Source organism: Catharus ustulatus, chromosome 4 (assembly GCF_009819885.2).
Source record: "Catharus ustulatus isolate bCatUst1 chromosome 4, bCatUst1.pri.v2, whole genome shotgun sequence".
NCBI classification, from domain to species: domain Eukaryota; kingdom Metazoa; phylum Chordata; class Aves; order Passeriformes; family Turdidae; genus Catharus; species Catharus ustulatus.
In genome coordinates, this window is record NC_046224.1 from 61,458,615 (window position 1) to 61,478,155 (window position 19,541).

A 19,541-nucleotide genomic window follows, 5' to 3' on the forward strand; every position below is an offset into this window, starting at 1 on the left:
ACTTTAGACCTACTATTGCATAAAAATTGCCATAATACAGACAAGACTTTTCTATACATGGAAACTGAAGGGATTCTCTTGCAACAGGTAAAAACTCCCATATCCTACTCCCACGGTTTTTATTCCATTTGGCATCCTCAGACTTTCTCACCAAACTCTGCCATTGCTTTGTTGTTTTTTTTCCTAATGGATTGGGGTTTTTTGGTTGGTCCTAAAGAATGATGCAGTATTGAAGATATACAAGGATCATTGAGTCCAGTTCCTGGCCCTTAACAGGACACCCCAACAATCCCACCCTGTCCCAATACACTTCTTGAGCTCTGTGTCAGGCTTTGAGCCATGACATTCCCTGGGGAGCTGTTCCAGTGCATGACTCTCTGGGAGAAGAACCTTTTCCTAATATCTGCCTTAAAACACATTCCTCTACCAACTCTTTGTAGCAATTGTCTGTCTATTCCTGTTTCAACCATCTAAATCAATACAACAAAGCGGCTCATACTTCCTTTGCAGGCTTCCAAAAGTAAACCACAGGGTTTTATAGGATGTAGCAGATGTCTGAGCACAATAAAGGTCCCAGCATGAGGTGTTATTACTGCTACAATAGGCAGAGCTGAGCAACAGACAGAGCTGAAATGGGAACTTCAGAAAGTGAACTTGAGCTAGAACAGACATCTGCAATTGAACTTCAGCCATCATGAGCACTTATTGTGCAAGTGGTGTAAATGACAGACACTTCAGGATGCAGTTTTTCTTCTATCAAAATGTAAAATAAATTTGTCACTGATTTTCTTGGCAGCAGAACGCAATCCTAAAACAATAACCCTAAAATAGAGTCAATAATGCTCAGACTCATGCTCTTAGATTCTGCTCCCAAGATAATCCGTTGCTACAACACTTATTTTTCTAATTTTCTGTGGTAACTCTCTAAACAAGGAGGCTCAAAAGGGATCATTGCAGGTTTCCACCAGGGCTCTGCTGGTTATTGCACTGGTTTAAGCATTACTCACCCGAGAGCAGAACGTGTCACATTGTTTGTCACGACATTCCATCATCTGAAGTCCTGTAACATCATCCCTCACACCAGTGCAAGAGCATTCCCTGCATCCATCTTCCCAGGTTGTCCCAACAGGATAGACTATGTTGTTGTGCACACACACCTATTAAATGCAATAATTAGTACATAAAAGAGCACGCTGCTGCTGTCAGGGCACACTGCTGGTTCCAAAAAGGTTGCATTTAAAGGTGTGAAACCAACCATAAATTCAATGGAATATTTTGAATCCCTTAGAAATGCTACAGGTCTTAAAATTGTGGCCAGTCTGTTGAGGAACAAAAATAAGTACAAACAAAGCTACTGTTCTATACAAAATAAATTGGAGAGTTTTATCTGCAGTTGGTGGAGTTCCCCAGGGTCTCAGTTTCCCTGTAAGTATAATGTGAAATATTTTAGGATAATAAACAATAAGTCCTCTAGAAGAAGCCTTGAAAACAAAACTGCTTCCAGCTAAACCATCTGATCTGAAGAGATCCTACTTGGAGCTAAAAGCTTTCATCCTCTGGTATCCTCAGGCCACCACAGCTAGCCCTAAAAAGCAGAGCCATCCCTTATATTGCACTTTCTATTAGTAAATTTTACAGCTTGGTATTAAAGAGAGAATATAATTTATTTTTATAGCTAGAGAAAGTAAGTCCCAGAGACATAAAATGAATTATGCAAGGTCATGAATTACTTAGAAATGGACAATAAAAGGTAGATGTTCTGAGCTGCAAGACAATATAACCCTATGTTCAGGTTTAATGAAAAAGTTACATTGCCCTGCAACCTGTCCTCGAAGCAACTTTATCTTAAAGGTTAACATAACATAACTTAATAAAAAGTTGGCAAAATGAGAAAAATATACCCTAGTAAAGCTTTAGCAGAGTCATAATTTGTTGAAAACTTTAATGTGGCAATATAGTTCTTAAAAGACACACCACCTTCTCAGGCAGAGACAAAGGAAATCAATGAGCACAAGGGATTTTATGTCTAAGGTGTACCAAATATGTCAGTAATTTTAGTATGAGATTGGAAGAATATATAATAATAATATAATATAATAGTGGTCCAAAGTATGTTTATCTTTAACCTGAAAACAAAAATCACCTCTGAAATTCCTGATGTTTGAGTGACCTTTAAGTTTCAAATAGTTCTTTAATATTATCTCAAAGTTACAAAAAAATGGACTGGTTATAAAAAAATAAATTACTGTAATAAAAGAAGCAATAGTATGAAATAATAGTGTGTTTCTTCCAAGCACTTGCAAATTAAAAAAGCCCTGGCATCACTTTCCAGCATCACTGGGGGTTTATTCACATCTAGCTGGCTGCCTGCTGCCACTCCATGTGGAGAAGGCACTGTCATCTGTGGAAAAGACATTGCATTTCCCTTACCCGGTCTGGAATGCAGGTGGTGGATACACAGCCACAGTCATTGGTCAGAGACTGGGAGAGATACCCCAGAGGGCAGCTGACTGTGGAGTTCCTACAGCTGCAGGCGCACTCATATTTATCACAGCACTCCGTCTTGACAACAGTCAATGTCCGGTGCGATGGGCAGGAGAGTCTTGGGGTGGAGCTGCACATTTCCCTGTTGCAGGCTGGCAGGAAAAGGTGGGCACCGTGTCAAGCTCATGGATTTTCAGAGTGCTGCCAGTGAACAGGACAGTTCTCTGGCAGCAAGGCATTAATCAACACCTCAAAGCTCTATAAATCTGCTTAAAGCCTGAGGAGTAATGCAGATATAAAAAGCTGTGGTTCAGGAACTCAGAAAAGTCCCTGCCCTGCCAAAAAAAATTCTTGTCTCATACACAAACAAGAAGATTTATAAAATAAGCATCAAGGTCAGAGAACACATGTCCAATTTCTCTTGTCCTTAACTTGAAAGTGTACTCAAAGTGCCAGCAATACATTTCTGCCAAGTCTGGGAAATCATTACATGTCTGCTGGCACCAAAATTAAACCTTTCAGAGGGGGAAAAATAATGCCTAAAGGAAGTTGTCAGTGTTGCTCAAAGGCAGTGTTCCAGTGTCACTCCCTGCTAGGAAAAATGATCTTACCACATGTGTAATTTGGTCTGCATTCTCCAGGGTTGGTCAGGGCAAGCTGCAGGCCAAACTCACAGACAGGGGCAGGAGGCAAATCACAGGAAACCAGGTCACACACTAAGAGCAGAAATTCAGAGAGTGCTTAAAACCACGCCTACTTAGTCCTCAAGAAAAGACACACACACACACATGCACACCCCCATTAAACTCACACTCAATTGCTGTCTTAAAATATGAAGTACATTAGAGTTCAACAGGTCAGAGTTTGTTTTCAAAATAGCTTAGAGAAGAGTTCAAGCTCGGGTTATGGGGATTAAGGTTCTAATGTTAAATTTAATGGGCAAATATAGATGATGCAAAAATAAATGCTTGAGAAAAAAGCCATTCTAATGTCATTTAGACAAAAACAAATTGCTCCATTCCTTTCTCATCTACTACAGAAAGAGGGACAAAGTTGGAAGTGAATGGAGACTCCTATCCTTAGGAGCTGTTTCGTTTTCCACATGGATGATTGTACAACCATTCAGTGGTATCAAAAATGCAATACTGAATTATTTAATATATAATAATATAATATTAATATTTAATATATAATATATATAATAAAGGGACTGTATGCTTAGAAATATCTGGTCAAAGTACAGACCAAGAAGATTCCAAGAGTTTACAAGAACCTACCACATTCGTACTCAGGGCAGCACTGGCCAGGGTCCCTGCGCAGGCGAGCGACTTCACACGGACCACACTGGGCAGCTGGAAAAAACATCCATAAAACAAGTTCGGATAAGAGTTAGGAAGCCAGGAACCAAAACATCAGTTCAAGTCCAATCACAGAGCTGAATGAATTTACGTTTGACAGTCGGGCAGGGTCGGACCGTGCAGTTTATCTTCTTGTTATCGAGACACGTGCAGATGTTGCAGGGCTCATTCTCGGGAATCCACGTTTCCAAGTGCTGAAGGAAAAAAACCCAACAGAGTGTTAGACAGAAATTTGGTCACTGATATGTTGGGAGGATGGGAGTGGGTGAGGGGGAGTAACATTAACCTGAAAAATCAGAAGATTTATGAAGATTCATCCATGGAGGGTTGATTGCTCTGATAACAGTAAAAAACTAAGGAGACACATAATTCTGCAATGATTGTAGTGTGCCAATTTAGCAAAAGATGTAAAGAATGTATGGATGGGATAAGGAATTACTATTGTTTGAAGAATAAAAAATGTTCAGCTATAAATGCAAGTGCAGGCTATTTTCAGTAACAGCGGGCTGGTGCAACTACATACCATGATTGCACGTTCGGCAGCAATAAGGGAAACAGCATTATTTTGGGAAATACAGAGAAGTGCCTGTTTCCCCGAATTAGTAAGTCTTCAACACAGAGAAATAAATAGTGCATATTTTTATATTAAGACTATTTGGAGTGTCATCACTTGACTCTTCAGTGGACTGAAGAGTGGAGAAGCACTATATTACCTCTAAGCCAAAATCATCACTGTGGTGACTACCTGGGGGTCATGAGCCCATTCAGAAACCACCAGTAAAGAGAATAAGTTTTCAGTCACTGCTCCTTCCCATGAGAGCAGAAATCATTGATATTAAAGCTGCAGTTACCCACACAGAACCATGCACATTTAACACCCATGTGAGCAGGGAGGTAAGAGTGAAGGATGCATTATCAGAGATTTTAATTTGCACAACCAATCCAGGTTCTGGATGAGAACATGTAGAGCAGGTTAGGATGCCACAAAGAAAATGCTGTCATCTGGAAAACTCTGAAGCATGGTATAAACTAATACTCTGCTGAGTCCTTTAGAGATATGAAGACAAAAAAAAAAAAAAAGAGATCTATGCATATTGCACCTATACTGAGAGATAGTTTCATGTTTTAAGCCACTGTGCGTGAGTGTTGGGACTAAAATCCCTTAAACCCCAACACAGTCTAGGGTAGAAAGAACAGAGGAATGAACACTAGAAGAGAAGAAGGAGGTTAAGGAAATCCTGACCCAAGTGCCTGTTGTGGTGCTCACAAAGCTAAGCCTGCAATGATGGAGAGGCAGAATGGCTTCATGAGCTGATCCTCCCCGGTCCTCCATCTCCCCAAAAATCTCATTAAGGATCTAAACCCCATAAAACACTGCAATTAAAGTCCCTTTTTCAAGTCCTATTAAAAAAATGTGGATTGAAGAGGACTGGCTGAGTTTAGAGTGCAAACTTTAAGAGCTGAATAGTTGGGGGTAAAGAGGAACCACCCCTTTTACTTGGAACAGGGGACACAGGGAAGAGTTTGGGATAGGGGACACACCCACTGTGTGATGCTGGAATCAAGAGTCTTTGACTGCATTCTGGTACCCAGCATCCACAGCTTTTCCCAACCCCATGCTGCCACAGAGAGGGCTGCCTTAACTAAGCAAAGTAAATTTTCAGTAAAACCAAAATGAGGAATTTCAAAGGAATAATTCTCCACAAAAAAAAAAAAAAAAAAAAAAAAAAGTAGAGAAATACCATTTGACATAAGGTTGACTTGGTCTCACCACCTCCCACCAACCACTGGAAATATTTCATACATTAATTGGAAGGGACCCACAAGGGTCATCATCCATCCCAGCTCCTGGCCCTGCACAGACACCCCAACAATCCCACCCTGTGCATCCCTGAGAGAATTCTCCAAACACTCCTGGAGCTCTGGCAGCCTTGGGGTTGTGACCATTCCCTGGGGAGCCTGGGCAGTGCCCGACACCCTCTGGGGGAAGAACCTTTCCCTGATATCCAGCCTGACCCTCCCCTGACACAGCTCCAGCCCTTTCCTCAGATCCTCTCCCTGGTCACAGGGGGAAGAGTTTGATTCTGTTCTCTCCACTGCCCCTCATGAGGATTTCAGTGAGCTTTGCAAAGACAATACAACACTTTTTTTTTGGTAAAGGATTCAGATTTATGATTAAATTGTCATTACTCATAAAAATCTGCTGAATGGAGATGTTTATCTTGGTAAATATTCACTTATGCCATCACTCTTCCTCTCTTCTCTCTAGATCCCCCTCCACATGGAATTGTTATGCCTTGCCAGGTCTATACAGTCCCAGCTGTGATCTTTATATCCAGTCTCAGCCAATTTCACACTAGGGGAGCTAAATGGGGCTGACAGCCAGCAGATTAGGAGGAACTGAGCTAGAAAATAAAGTATCCAAAGGGAGAACAGGTTTGCTTTCAAAGGTGTGAACTCCAACCACTGCCAGAGGTTGCTGTGCGTGTAGTTACCTGATGGTGTGTGCCATCCTCACTGACACACTGAGTGCAGACTTCTTCACTAACACAGCTGTCACCAAAAATCACCTTTCCCTCTGGGCAAAAGCAGCCTTCCATGGGATAATCCTTGCAGACACTGACTTTGGTATTATTCTCACAGCTCTTCACACAGGTTGTGTGGCAGTGGTCGTACGTCAGATGTGGGGCACATTTCATTGCTGAACAAGACAGAGAAGAAAACACCACCTTTGTTTAAAAAGATCTAAGGAAATGCAGATCAATCTTTCCACTCAAGCTTTCTTTAGAATTTTTCCAATTTTAGAAAGCCATCACCCAATGAATGGATCTGGTCCCTTGCAGCACAAATCAGCAAACCATATTTTTAGGTCACATCAACCAGCAGCAACATATGACTCACCCCAATAATGATACAATAGGTGAGTGTTCACTTGTCAAATTTTGTTTCCAACACTGGGCCACAGACATAAGATTGTAGAACTTTGTCTATGGTAACAGTGCATGGTTTAAAGATAGTCAGGACAGACAGAATCATTGAAGAAAGTTTTGGGTTTTTTATTTTTTTAACTTCATAGACTGGAGTATTCCCATAGAACTTAAGAAAATTAACAAACAGAACATTTTGGTACTTCAAAACTGAACCTGCTGGATATCTGCATCTTTTTAACTGAATTGCCTTATTAAGATAATTAATTGAATCAAGGAAAGTTGCATAACCTTGTAAGCCAACAGAAAAGTTTTACTGATGTGTTCATAAACCTGAGGATATTATCTCTAAGGGCAAACACAAAATTAGGGCTACAGCTATTCAAAAAAACCTTTGGACACAGCTTCCATACAATATATTCCCTTAAGTCTATTTTCTCTACAGTTTCAATTAGAAAAAGTGTTTCTTATTTCCCAGCCTGTGACTGCTCTGAGGTTTATAAAACTTCCTTTCAGTCCCCTGACAAAAAACATTGAAAGAAAACCCAAGCTCCCAAACAAACAAACAAGAAAACATTCATCAGCTAAACTGTCTACACACACTCTTCTAGCAGCCAATGGAGACAGAAAAAAAAGTCTTTAACATTAACCCTTTCCACGTTAAAGCAAATTATTTCATATAATCATAGAATAGCTTGGTCTGGAAGAGACCTAAAGTTCTACCCCCTGCCATGGGCAGGGACATCTTCCACTAGCCCAGGTTACTCAGAGCCCCATCCAGCCTGGCCTTGGACACTTCCAGGGATGGGGCAGCCACAGCTTCTCTGGGAAACCTGTGCCAGGGCCTCACCACCCTCACAGGGAACAATTCCTTCCCAATATCCAATCTTCCTTCTGTCAGTGTGAAGCCATTCCTCCTCCTCCAGGCCCTTGTCAAGAGTCTCTATCCATCTTTCCTGTGCTCTCCCTTCAGACTCTGGAAGGCCACAATGAGGTCACTCCAAAGCCTTCTCTTTTACAGGCTGAATACATCTGAATTACAGAGTATATTCACCCATCCAGGAAGAGTAATCAGGAAGGATTTGTAGTGCTTGGAATGTCCCAATATGGCATGACAAGGCCTCAAGTAAAATTCTACAAGAATGACAGGGATTCAATGCACTAGGAGGAGGGAAGCAAGGTAATCCAGAACTGTGCTACTGTTATTAACCATACAGTGGTAGAGTGATTATTAAGCTGTAGTGTCTGCTTAGTGATTAATGCAACTTGGATAAACCAAATGTTGACAATTTAAATTTTTGGCAGTTGCATTTGCTGGAAGAAGGATGATGATGTTTTTGCTAGGACACTTAAGAATTTAATGCAATTAGTGTTAAAATGAGCAACTCTGTCTATCCTTGTACAGGCTGTGTAACCAGACAGGCATTTGAAAACTGCACAGAGTTATTAAGGTAATCTGCTGACATCCAGCTTTGGACGTTACAATTTGCAAATTCTGGTTGAAGCACTGAATTTGGAAAATGGCTGGCAATGTTCTGCTTCTGCTTTCTGGGACTATACTCCAACCAGACTGTGTTCAGTAACCTATGATCCTGGAAAGATATTTCAAACATTAACTGGAGGCTCAGGCCGAACTCACACTTCATATCCCACCATTCCTTCAGTCTGTGTTCAAAACATGAATAAAAGCATTTGTTTTGCACATTTTTGATAACATGTCTTTAGGATGCTGGTTCTCTAGTTCTGAAATTAAAAGTATCCAGGGAAAGAAAGCAAAGCAACAAGAAACAATTCAATTAGAGAGGCAGGAGGTGAGAAAACCAACTGGGACATCAAGGCACTCTGTGAGAAGGTAGCTGAGAAAGAAAATGCCTACACACATCCACATCTAAGGCATTTGACTAAAGCAGACATACTGTGGGACAACATGAATGTCTGCAACCATCACTGCAAAAGGTTAACTAGAGAAAGTGGAAAATAAGCCACCTCAAGAGTTATTTGTTTGTACTTAACGAGACCTCACATTTTTGGCAGATCTTTAGATATGCCTCCTAAGAGGGTTTTCAGGAGAAAAAGGGACCAAAAAAAAAGGGAAAAAAAACCAGGAAGAGAAAGCAGACCTACTTGTCTATGAGAAGTTAGGAGAGAAGATACACAAAGCAATAGTTGTCTGGGTTTGGCTCTGGCATGGGGGTATTGCTTGCCTTGGTTGGGTTCTGGTAATGTGCAATACACTCTGCTACACTGCTTTCCCACAGCACAAGCTTTATACCTCCAAAACACAAGTAAAACCCAGGCAGAAGGAGAACCAGATTTGCAAAGCAAATTACAGCTTGTTCATTTAGCCTAGTTGGCATGTCCTGGCAAGAAATGACGCCACAGAGAGAGGCCTTTTTCCCATTTTTTCCCTGTAGCCAAAACTTAAAATCACACTGGCACTGCCACCACATTCTCAAAATTTTTGGTTTTGAGGGAAATGGGAGGAATTTGTGAAACTGTTACAAAGAAAAGTCTTATTTTGTGCCAGGTATGTCAGTGACAGGCTGGGAAGCAGTTCCACTAGTCCAAAGTATGAGTTTCTCTGTCCACCTCAGGCTGTATCAAAGCAATGGTATCTGCTGCTAAAAGAGCCCTGCAGACTCTCAGCTCAAACCTGATGCCACAAAGGTTCAGTGGCTGCAGAGCCAGGCCCTGTCACATAGCTGTGAGTCCCCTCCACAGTACCTTTATTCCCCTCTAGCCTGCAATTCCACCAGTTAGCAGTTTACCAAGAAACATTTCCTTCATAACTTCCAGCTTAGCAGGTGACCAACCAGTTACTCGTACAACAAACCTGATCTGAAACATTCAAAAAATTAACATTACCCAGATGAGATGCCCCAAAGCAGGGCAATTTCTTTATCATTTTTAGCACAGAGTGAACCCTTACGGCAAAACTCAGGCGTTCTCCAGTCCACACAGACGCCGTTCTCCTGGCAGATGTGAACGTAGGACGCGATAATCTCGCAGGCCTCCTCCTCGTAGCAGCTGTTCTCCATGCAGGCCTCGTAGAACAAGCTGGGGGTGAAGATTTTGTGGCACTCCTCGAAGCGATCCGAGAGCAGGAGGCGGCAGTGGCCGGGCACGCGCTCGGAGCAGCGCTCGTCCCTGCGGCTGTCACAGACCTGGCCGGGCTCTGGCACTGTCCAGTCCTGGATGAACATGCTGCTGTCCGCAGTGACTGAGCCATTGCGCAGCGTGAAGTCATTGGCGTGGTTCTGGTCACACAGCCCTGGGCGAGTAAAGGGAGAAAAAAATCTGAGTAATCAGCACTAAAATAAACCTAGAGGAAAAACAGGGATTGGATGGATGGTGCTGGTCAGGGCAGCTTGAGGAATTCATTATCCGCCTTATAGCTGTTGTCAATAGAGACATAAATACCCTGGGTCTTGTTTCACATTTCCTCACTAAAGGAGGTACAGGCTATGCCACAGAGGTGCAATCTCTATATAGATTACACCACTGAGGGTGCTGTAGAATTAACTCACCCAGGTAGCACTTGCCCCCTCAAATTTTTCACCTTCACTGCAAGCACTGGTCATACTTCTCACGGGGGAATTTGTAAGAATGTAAAATTAAACCCTCATCCAAAAAAAAAAAGCACTGTCTTGGGTTACAATACAGGGTGTGATAAAAGGTTTCTATTCTATCACCATCTGTTGAGGGTGGGGGCAGTGATCCTTATCTCCATGGGAGATATTCTGCTAATGGGCCATCCATTGAAACCAGGCAGGGCATTGTTCTTTATCTTTTCACAACCCATCCTTCCTCCAGCCAGTCATTTTCTGCTAATGGCCCATTGAGTCCCACTGTGGGACTGATAAAATTACTGCATCCCATTGGAAGTTGCTCCAGCCAGGGGGAAGAGCCCAACATTTCTTACCAAGATAAAACAGAGGTTTTGGGACACTAAGGGAGCCCCTTTCTCCACTGGACTCCAGAGGAAAACCGGATTTCTCCACATCACCACTGGACCTCCGGAGGGAAACTGCACCTTGTACAGGAGCACTGCTCCAACTGAGCCACATCTGTCACTGCAGGAGGATGCAGCCACCATTTAATGGGACTGCTGCCAACACCCTGCCTGACGGGGTGTCAGGTTGTACTCTGACTTTGTCAGGGTTTGGAGTTTGTTTCTTTGTAGTGCTGTATTCCTATTTTAATTTCCCTAGAAAAGAACTGTTATTCCTAATTCCCATATCTTTGCCTGAGAGCCATTTGATTTCAAAATTATAATAATTTGGAGGGAGGGGTTTTACATTCTCCATTTTCAAAGAGAGGTTCCTGCCTTTCTTAGCAGACACCGGTCTTCCAAACTAAGACAAGCATGAAACTCCTTGAAAAGATAACTTGAAGCAAAAAAAACCAGAAAGCCATCTTTGCTGTTCTTTCTAAAGTATTACTGGGCATCAGTGGGTTGTGACATTGGGGATGAGAGTAGAAAAACTTAGACAGATTTCCAATATTCCCCCAAAAGCATGAGATCAGTTCATCCAGAGAGTTTACAGACTTAGAGATTCACAAATAGCAGTAAAATAAATACAAGTTCAAGCCCAAGTAGGAAGCTGTTAAAAGTGCTAACTTTCAAACTTACCACAAAGCCCTTTCGTTCCTGAAGAAAAGCTCTTTGAATTAAGTCTAAGAATAAATTCATTGTTTCTTGGAGTAAATGTGAGATTATGCCCGAGATGAGAGAACTTGATTTCATGCATTATGTCTCCGTAGGCAGTGATTTCAAACAAGCTGCTGGAATAGGGGATAAGAACCCTTTCACCATTAACAGCCACCTGTTTAAGAAATAAAGGTGAGATGGTCACATCAATTCTATCAAGCAGTTCCAAATCAAGCCAATTTTACAGCTGAAGCAGATTTTGACTTGACAAATATCTGAAGATCCAACTGAACATAAGAAATAATTTTGCCAGCTGGAGGTTTCTATTGAGTCTAAAAACATACAGAAGTACTTGATCTTCATCCTGTGAATTGCATGAAAAACTCTTCCAACATTTTCTTATATAAGTGCCCTCTTTGACCACCACATGTCCAGCACCATGCAGAACTTGATATAGGTGTTTTGGTCCACTCTAATTTGCTACATGAGTCAGAACAGATCATTTTAGCAAGTTGGCCAACTTCTGTATGTCTGAGCAGCCAGAGGCTGAAAAATGGGTTGAGTTTTAATATTCTCTGCCTATAAAACCGAAGCCATGCATACTAAGCTGCTCTTTCTTCTAATGCTGAGGTCCAGTTGCACAAAAAGTGAGAAGCAAGACTTAGACCTTCAGCTGGTTAGTCAGGCACATCTCTGTGAGGAACAGAGAGCTCTCCCATGGACCAAACATAGCATGAAGGACCTCTACCAAAAGAGGGGAATCAGAGTGCAGTATGTCCTGTCTGTAATCCTGCCTTTCTGGGAGAAGTGTCAGGGACACACAGCCAAATCTCACACTCTTGACATTGGCAAAACAGAGAGAAAAAGGTGAGAAATGTTTCTGGCTCATTCTGTGAAAACTGATTGTATCTTAAAATGGAGATGTTAAAAACAGGCTGAAACTGGATCAAGGGAAGAAATTCTGCCCCCCGCCCCCCATAACCTGAATTCTGCAGCAGGAGCAGACAATGCACAGATGAGTTCCTGGAGTTTGCTTACTGCCATGTCACTGAAGAGCTGCACTGCCACACCACGATGCTTCACTTCGATGGAGTCCATGCAGTTCATCCTGGGTGCTGTTCTGCACGACCCTTCATGGAGCACGACTTCAACATCGTGGTGCAAGTCTTCAAATAAGGTGTAGGAACAGTTGCCAGTCAGCTTAAAATTCAGTCCATCAAAAGTGACAATATGTTGAGATGAACTTCCTATACAGACACCTAAAAATAAAAAAAAAAAAAACATGTAGGCATTTGCTTTTAAATTTTACTATTTCCTCACAACTTTTGTGGGCATGGGGAACCAACTAATTGGGAAAGAGGAAGGTAATGAACTGCAAATGCTGTAGCAAACATTAATAAATGTATAAACTTCATAATATGTACATAAATGTAAATACTTCATCACATGTGGAGGTTTTTTGCAATATCTTTTTCTGGGAACAGTTAGTATTATAAAAGATTTGGATAAACTTGTAGAAAATCCCTTTGCCTGAAACTTATTCCCATTCAATATGATTTAGCAATAGATTTTATGCAAAAATGAAACAGGGAAAATCCCTTTCCTGTTTGTAGAAAGATTGGAATACACTGTTCAACCTTTATATTGCATTATATATTATATAATTAATATAATAATATATTATTATATATTGTACAGTGATTCCAAATAACACTATTTCACCCTGCTCAGACACATCACAAGTTGATACTCAGGAACTTTTTTTCAAACAGGAAGCAGGGAAACTGCAGAGAAATAAAATGCACAGGATAAACCAATGGCCAGCTGACAGCCTAGTCATTGGGTTATAAACACTTCCTCATCTTCAAAAACTGGAAAACAAGGAAGATTATAATCCCAGAAGAACCAAAACAAAACCTGATGCCTCTAGCTCATATTTTTTTCAAATCTGTTGCTTAAAGGATAATAAGGACAATAAAATCAATGCCAGCAAAACATGTAAGGAGGAGGATTGCCATTGTTAATAATTCAGTACTTTGCTTCTAGCTGAGAATAATCTTTTTCTTACTCAATGACCTTCAAATTTAATTTCCGAGGAAAAAACAGCATCCAGAGTGAGGGAGGGAGGGGGAGAGGAATCCCTTAGGAGCACAGAGCATCTTCAGCTATTTTACTGTAAATGCTTATAAAGTTCATACATAAATAACAATGAAATGAGTTAGCAGTATAACCACATTTCTCAATCTTTACTTGCTCATGGACCTTAAAAAAATTAAGGATAATGGGAATCCTTTTAAATTTCTCATAGGTTTCTGTAGCACAAAATGCACTAATGCGATCCATTTCAAAGTAGTCCAAGAGCACACAACAGCCATGAATCACATTGCAAATCATGCTGCTGTTAAAATCTGTAACTAGCTCAGCAAGCACCTTTGCAGGGTAGCTCCTGAACCATCCTCTGAACTCAGATGACCTAAGAAGACTTTTTCAAGGACTTCCTCTTTGTCACATCACCCACGTTGTTAAGCCATGGCTGGAAATTATGTTTTAGCTCTCTAAATGAGTAAATAATGAGTCAATTCAGCAGCATTTTTACAGGTGGCCTAACCAGATGCTGCCTCACACTGAGCTCCCATTCAGCACCTCCTCTGTTATGCCCATCTCTGCTTCTCTGATTGCTGTGAATTTTGTTTCACATAGCATCAGAATCAACCATTCCAGCTGCTACAGATGTTGCTTTAGTTGCACAGAATCACCATGGTTTTACTGAGTAGACATTAAAAGAGGACTTGATCCATGGGGTGTTTTAATCAGCTGGGGGAGGGTGGGGATTTTTTGTTCCCTCCCTCTGCAACATGAAATCTTTCTATTTTTCCCTCACAAGTTGTACAACATTAGGGAAAAAAAATTGAGGTATCATAGCTCATTAAATTCATAAAGAGATAAACAGTTTTCAGCTCATCTTTACTCAAGTGAACTATAGGACTCTTCATGATAATCAGGTAATGGTATGAAAGGTTCTTTTCATTTCATCCTTTTAGAAGTTTTTTTTTTAATGAAGGTATGTCTTGCATCCCAAAAGTAATGGCCTCATGTTGCTATCTATGTGTTTAGGATCAAGAAATTTAATAAAGATGCACTTCTTATGGGTAGGTATCATTAAGACTATCTTTTAAACATTATAAAATAGCTATGACTATCCATCTAAAATATTTCTAATTTTCAAAATCCTTGTAGCAAACCAGAAATGTTAGATTTGAAGTGTTTAGGTCATCGAATACCCCTTTAGGAAATGCTAAAACTCAGGGTATAAATAATTTTGCATGTCTAAGAGTTCAGGGATCAAAATCCAGCCACGAGCTTTGGTGTCTCAAGCAGAGGCTGGTACTTAAATCAGCCAGCTCAGCAGAGAACATTTTAAACTGAGATCAGATGTTGTGAAGAAGAGGTGTGTGTATACATACACGGTTCTGATCTACTTTTAAGAAGTAAGCATATGAATTTAGATTTAAACCCACTTAAGTTTTACTAAATGGATCACCAACCTCAGGGCTGCAACCCTAAAACCCTGAAAATGTGAGTGGATGCACCTGATTCCTGTTCCAGTCATCCCAGCCCATACACCACTCAGACAGTGTTCAGCCTTTCTGCTCAGACACTCTGGATGAGGTTATCTGGAGGTAGGGAGAATTTCTTGTTGATGTTTTTGTACTACACTTGCTTGACTGAGGGCAGGCCAAACCCTCCAGCCCCAAGATGGATCAAGAATCCATGGCTTGCTTACAGCTTATCGAGATAAATTCCTGGTTTCTCCCACACTTCCTCCTTCCCAGCTTTGGAAATTGAGTGTGAAATTCCCTGATAAAACACTGTCACTCTAGAAATGCAAAAAATAAGCTCAGAGTGGCCCTGAACTTGGCAAGCAGCATTAGGCATTCCAGCATCAGTGAGGCTCTCACAAGCCTAATTATTTGTTTAAATCACTGTACAACAATTAAACAGCAATTCCTCCCATCCTGGTCAGCTTTGAAGTGTTCAGTGGCTGAGAAGCTCCACACAGCAGTACATTTGTGATCAAACATTTCAGGTGATGGGGAGGGAGAGGCACACATGGACAGATACTCACATGGGCACATCCATCGGCATCCGCACGTTTCCTCCACCTTAACAGCAGGAAGGTTGCTGTGACACACAGGCTTTGGCATCCTCTCACAGTTGATGTGGTGGCTCTCTAGAACTGTGTAATCTCCTGGGAAGCAGGTCACAGTGTGGCACTGGTCTGATAATGTCCATTTATCACCAGGCTAGGGAGAGGAACACAGATATGCAACAGTTGAAACCAAAAATGCAAAGTTTGGCTGGTGTCATGGAGCTACAGCCAGAAAGTGAAGTGACCCCAACAGCAGTGCTACTCACATTAGCCTTGGAAAAATAAATAATGGAATGTACTGTATTAAGGACTTCATGAGGATGAGAAAGTTTAAATTAGAAGCACTAAGAAGCAGGCTGAAATTCCAAGCTAAAGATAACAGTCTACAATAGGAGATATTTTGTTCCAGCCACCTATAGTTAGAGCTTAGCCATCATACAACATGCACTGAGAGTAGAGTCAATAAAGAATTGCCCTCAAATTTATTTTAAATTTTAAATCCTTTAGTTTTCATTAGCCACAGATGGTCAGAGCAGTGCAGGAATTAATATTTGTTCCAAACTAGGAAAGTATAGCATATTGCAGTTATTTTATCAACAACTCTGAAACTTTAAAACAGCTCCTTTCTTCCCAAAGGGAAATTGTTCCTTTACCAGATCAGTGTTATCAGCTGTACACAGTGGATTTCTAGAGTTGAAGAATTAAATGTAAAATATATTCCTGTTTTCTAAAGGACAGTCTGAGTTTTAAGGCACCAGGATTATGTACTAATAAATGACAGAGAAATAGATGTGGAATATCTCAAGATTCCTGTCTGCAGAAAGTTAGGCTCTCTGGTCTCAATCCTGCAGAGCTCTAAAGTCCATGAGTAGTCTGAATGAGTTTTAAAACAGTGCTTAACCCTGAGATGTCCATTCCGAGGAACATCCCCAAATGTGGGAAACAGCACTCCCAGAGCTCTCTCTGCAAAGGGGAGTCCAGAAACACCAGTACAAGTGAAACAGTGCTTCTGTGAGCTGGGTAACATTCCCTGGTATTCACAAGCAGAAATGTGGGGAAGAAAAGAGAATTGATACTGGGCATGGCCATCTCCCACCTGCCCTTCAGAGCTTAACCATCATTCCCATAGAAGAGAAGGAAAAAAGGGACAAAATACCAGTAGCAACACAATTCACAGATTATTCTTGTCATTATGAGAGTATTTCTCTATATCTCTGAGCTATGGGATGCTGTCAAGTCTAAACAAGAGCTGCCAGATTTGCAGCCACAAAAAAATCACATATTGAATACAGGTTGATTTACTTGTTTAATGTTTCAGGACTTCGAATAGGCAACTGGAAGTTGCTTAATACTTTTCTCAGGCTTGTGAGCCTAGAGGAGGCTGTGAAAAAGAAACAAGAGGAGCTTTAAGGACAGCCAAAGTATTTATATAGGAAGAGATAGAATGCTTTTTAATTACAGTGGTCTCTCCTACAGCTCACTGAAACTGGAGCACCTGGAAGGGTACATATACAGCTGTGCAAGTCTGACTTCCATACATATTTAATTGGTTTTATTTCACTCTTTAATAGGACATTTATTAGAAAACATCTCAGAGTTGGACAAGAAAGGCAAAGCACAAGACATTAAAAAAAAAAAGTTGAGGGAGGAAAAAACCCCAAGAATGCTAGTGCAGAGAAAACACAGGGACTCTAAGACAAAGCCCAAATCCCAACTGATATGAAACTGTAGGAACAAAAGCAGGACAGAAAGGAAAGCAAAACCAGTGTTTCCAAGCTGTGAAGGATAAGTCTGCCAGGACACTGCAGGAAGCCTCAGACTTCCTCTCTGAGGGAGCTCTGAACCTACAGACCTGGATGTGCACACTCCGTGTCTCACTGTGCATCTGCAGGAGAGAGACCCACGCACCTCAGCAGCTCCCTTGGCTCCTAGCTCATAGATTAGGTTAGGTTATTTGTTTGTTTGTCTGCTCTTTAAGCCAAGAGTGGAACAATACTAGAAAAGCCATGGTAATAACTCAGGAATTTGGGGTTTGCCACCTCAAACAGCCTAGAAATGCAAATTACTCTACAGATCACTTCTTGGGAAAAAAATCACTATTATAAGACAAAAACCTACACTTTTACTATCACCTTTATGCCTACTTCTAAATTTTCAAATTTAAAAAATTTTAAGGCTAATGAAAATTAACTATGTTTTAAAAACATTCTCATAATTTCTCATAATTGTTCTGATATTCTCCCAGGTGGCAAATTAAAATATCAAACCAGTGGTTCTTTACACATCCTATGTTTGGCACTCCTGCAGCCCTTTGCCACTGTATCTGAGGAGCACTAAAAACTTCCAAGGATTCAAAGAACAGCTGAACAAACTCACAGAGGACAAAACTGCACTATCAAATACACAAAGGTGTCACTTGCAGCTCAGGGTGTCCCTGAGTAACAAATTGTTTATGGCCAGGGTAATTCAGGGAATTTTTATATGTATTTATTAACATTGCTTCCCTGGCTCCTATATTCAGCCACACAATACAGGGGATTGGACAGATTTTTGGCCTGACCCAGCACCTTTGATCTGCTACTAACAATGACCTTAATCAAGAATATTCCTTCTACAGTCGCTTGCAGGGTAGGGTAATAACAAACCAAAACATGGAAAAGTAACAAATCATAATATTCCCCACACTGATAGGATTTAGACTGAGATTTTTTGATCCTGAGAACTCAGATTTCCTTGCAAACTGCAAGAGATCAGTTCCCACAATCTCCAGGTGCATGACAGACATCCCGGCTGGGGAGCTGAGCCTCCTGCAAGAATTCTCTGAGCAACGCCTGAAAGATTATGAAGCCGATATAAAAGGCTGTGTTTTCTGAATCAGGGAAGGAAGAGCCTTGATTCTTCCTCCCTGTGGATTTGTGGGCTGTGCTGGAGGAGGGGAACAGAACGGTGGCACCTAAGAGCCAGTGAGGCACAGCAGAGGATGCCGCACCACAGAGGCAGGAATTTCCACTCTGAACTGTAGGTTCCATGGGATGCTCCAGAGGCTGTGGCCTCACAGTGCCTTCTAACACCTATTTTTCCTGGCTGACAGAAGAGACAACTCCAAATCCCCCTAAAGGTTGCCATTTGAAAGTGTGGTTCATTTTTATATGGACTGGAGCCCGGTCTGTTTCCTTCGAAAAGCATTTTAGCCAGAACGGAAATTGTGCTTTAGGTTTATCACCCCAAAAATGAAACCTGACATGTCTGAAATTCAAGTTTACTTATCTGCATGTACCTGTGTCTGCTGCTAGGAGCCCAGAGACCTGGACACATGCAGTACAAACTGCAGATAAGAATCTGATTTTTTTTTTTGTTTTAATAAAGTTTTTCAAGTTTAGCTTTTGTTTGTTGTTGTTGTTTGGGTTTTTTTCTTCATTAAGCTGTCAGCCTCAAAGCCATGAGATTATACATAGTGTCTAACTTAGCTAAAGCCTTCCTGTGTTCTGACCAGCTGATCGAGACTAACCATGTAAGGCAGCTTTGATATACTTCCTGTGTTCAGATAATTTGTATTTACTTATTAGCCACCCCCTTCCTCACATTCATGTCTTCACAAGGGAAAAATCAAAGGAATATGGAAAATGCAAGATAAATCCTAGAGCAGAACTCGTAACTGATCCCTACTAGAAAACATGGCACAAGCTTATGCTAATATTTTTAAATGCATGAAGTATCATACACTCTGAAAAACCCTGACATTTCACTTGAGATGAAGAATCTGAACCATTTACAACACCTGGAACATCAATTTCTTAGAATGGGATCACTTTTGAGTGATCAGACAAGTTCACTAACATTTCTGAGCATTTTCTCAGGACTAATGAGAATTTTTGCACATACAAACTCCAAGAAATTTTATTCCATTGCTAAAGAGATGATTTTCCCTAGAGGCAGACAATCACACAATAATTATCTTCCTGTAAAATTTT

At 41.1% G+C, this 19,541-nt stretch overlaps 1 protein-coding gene across 1 annotated transcript in view; it reads right to left on the bottom strand.

The window, feature by feature from the left end:
• LOC116995365 (von Willebrand factor-like) overlaps nt 1–19,541 on the bottom strand; it is a 121,930-nt gene that overhangs the window by 20,099 nt on the left and 82,290 nt on the right. Inside the window, exons 34-43 of the mRNA XM_033058043.1 lie at nt 15,547–15,724; nt 12,459–12,679; nt 11,403–11,595; nt 9,699–10,040; nt 6,338–6,543; nt 3,934–4,036; nt 3,762–3,836; nt 3,096–3,200; nt 2,431–2,636; nt 1,008–1,157 (exon numbers count right to left, since the gene is read on the bottom strand). Coding sequence (XP_032913934.1) covers nt 1,008–1,157; nt 2,431–2,636; nt 3,096–3,200; nt 3,762–3,836; nt 3,934–4,036; nt 6,338–6,543; nt 9,699–10,040; nt 11,403–11,595; nt 12,459–12,679; nt 15,547–15,724 — 1,779 coding nt within the window. The remainder of the gene's footprint in view (nt 1–1,007; nt 1,158–2,430; nt 2,637–3,095; nt 3,201–3,761; nt 3,837–3,933; nt 4,037–6,337; nt 6,544–9,698; nt 10,041–11,402; nt 11,596–12,458; nt 12,680–15,546; nt 15,725–19,541) is intronic.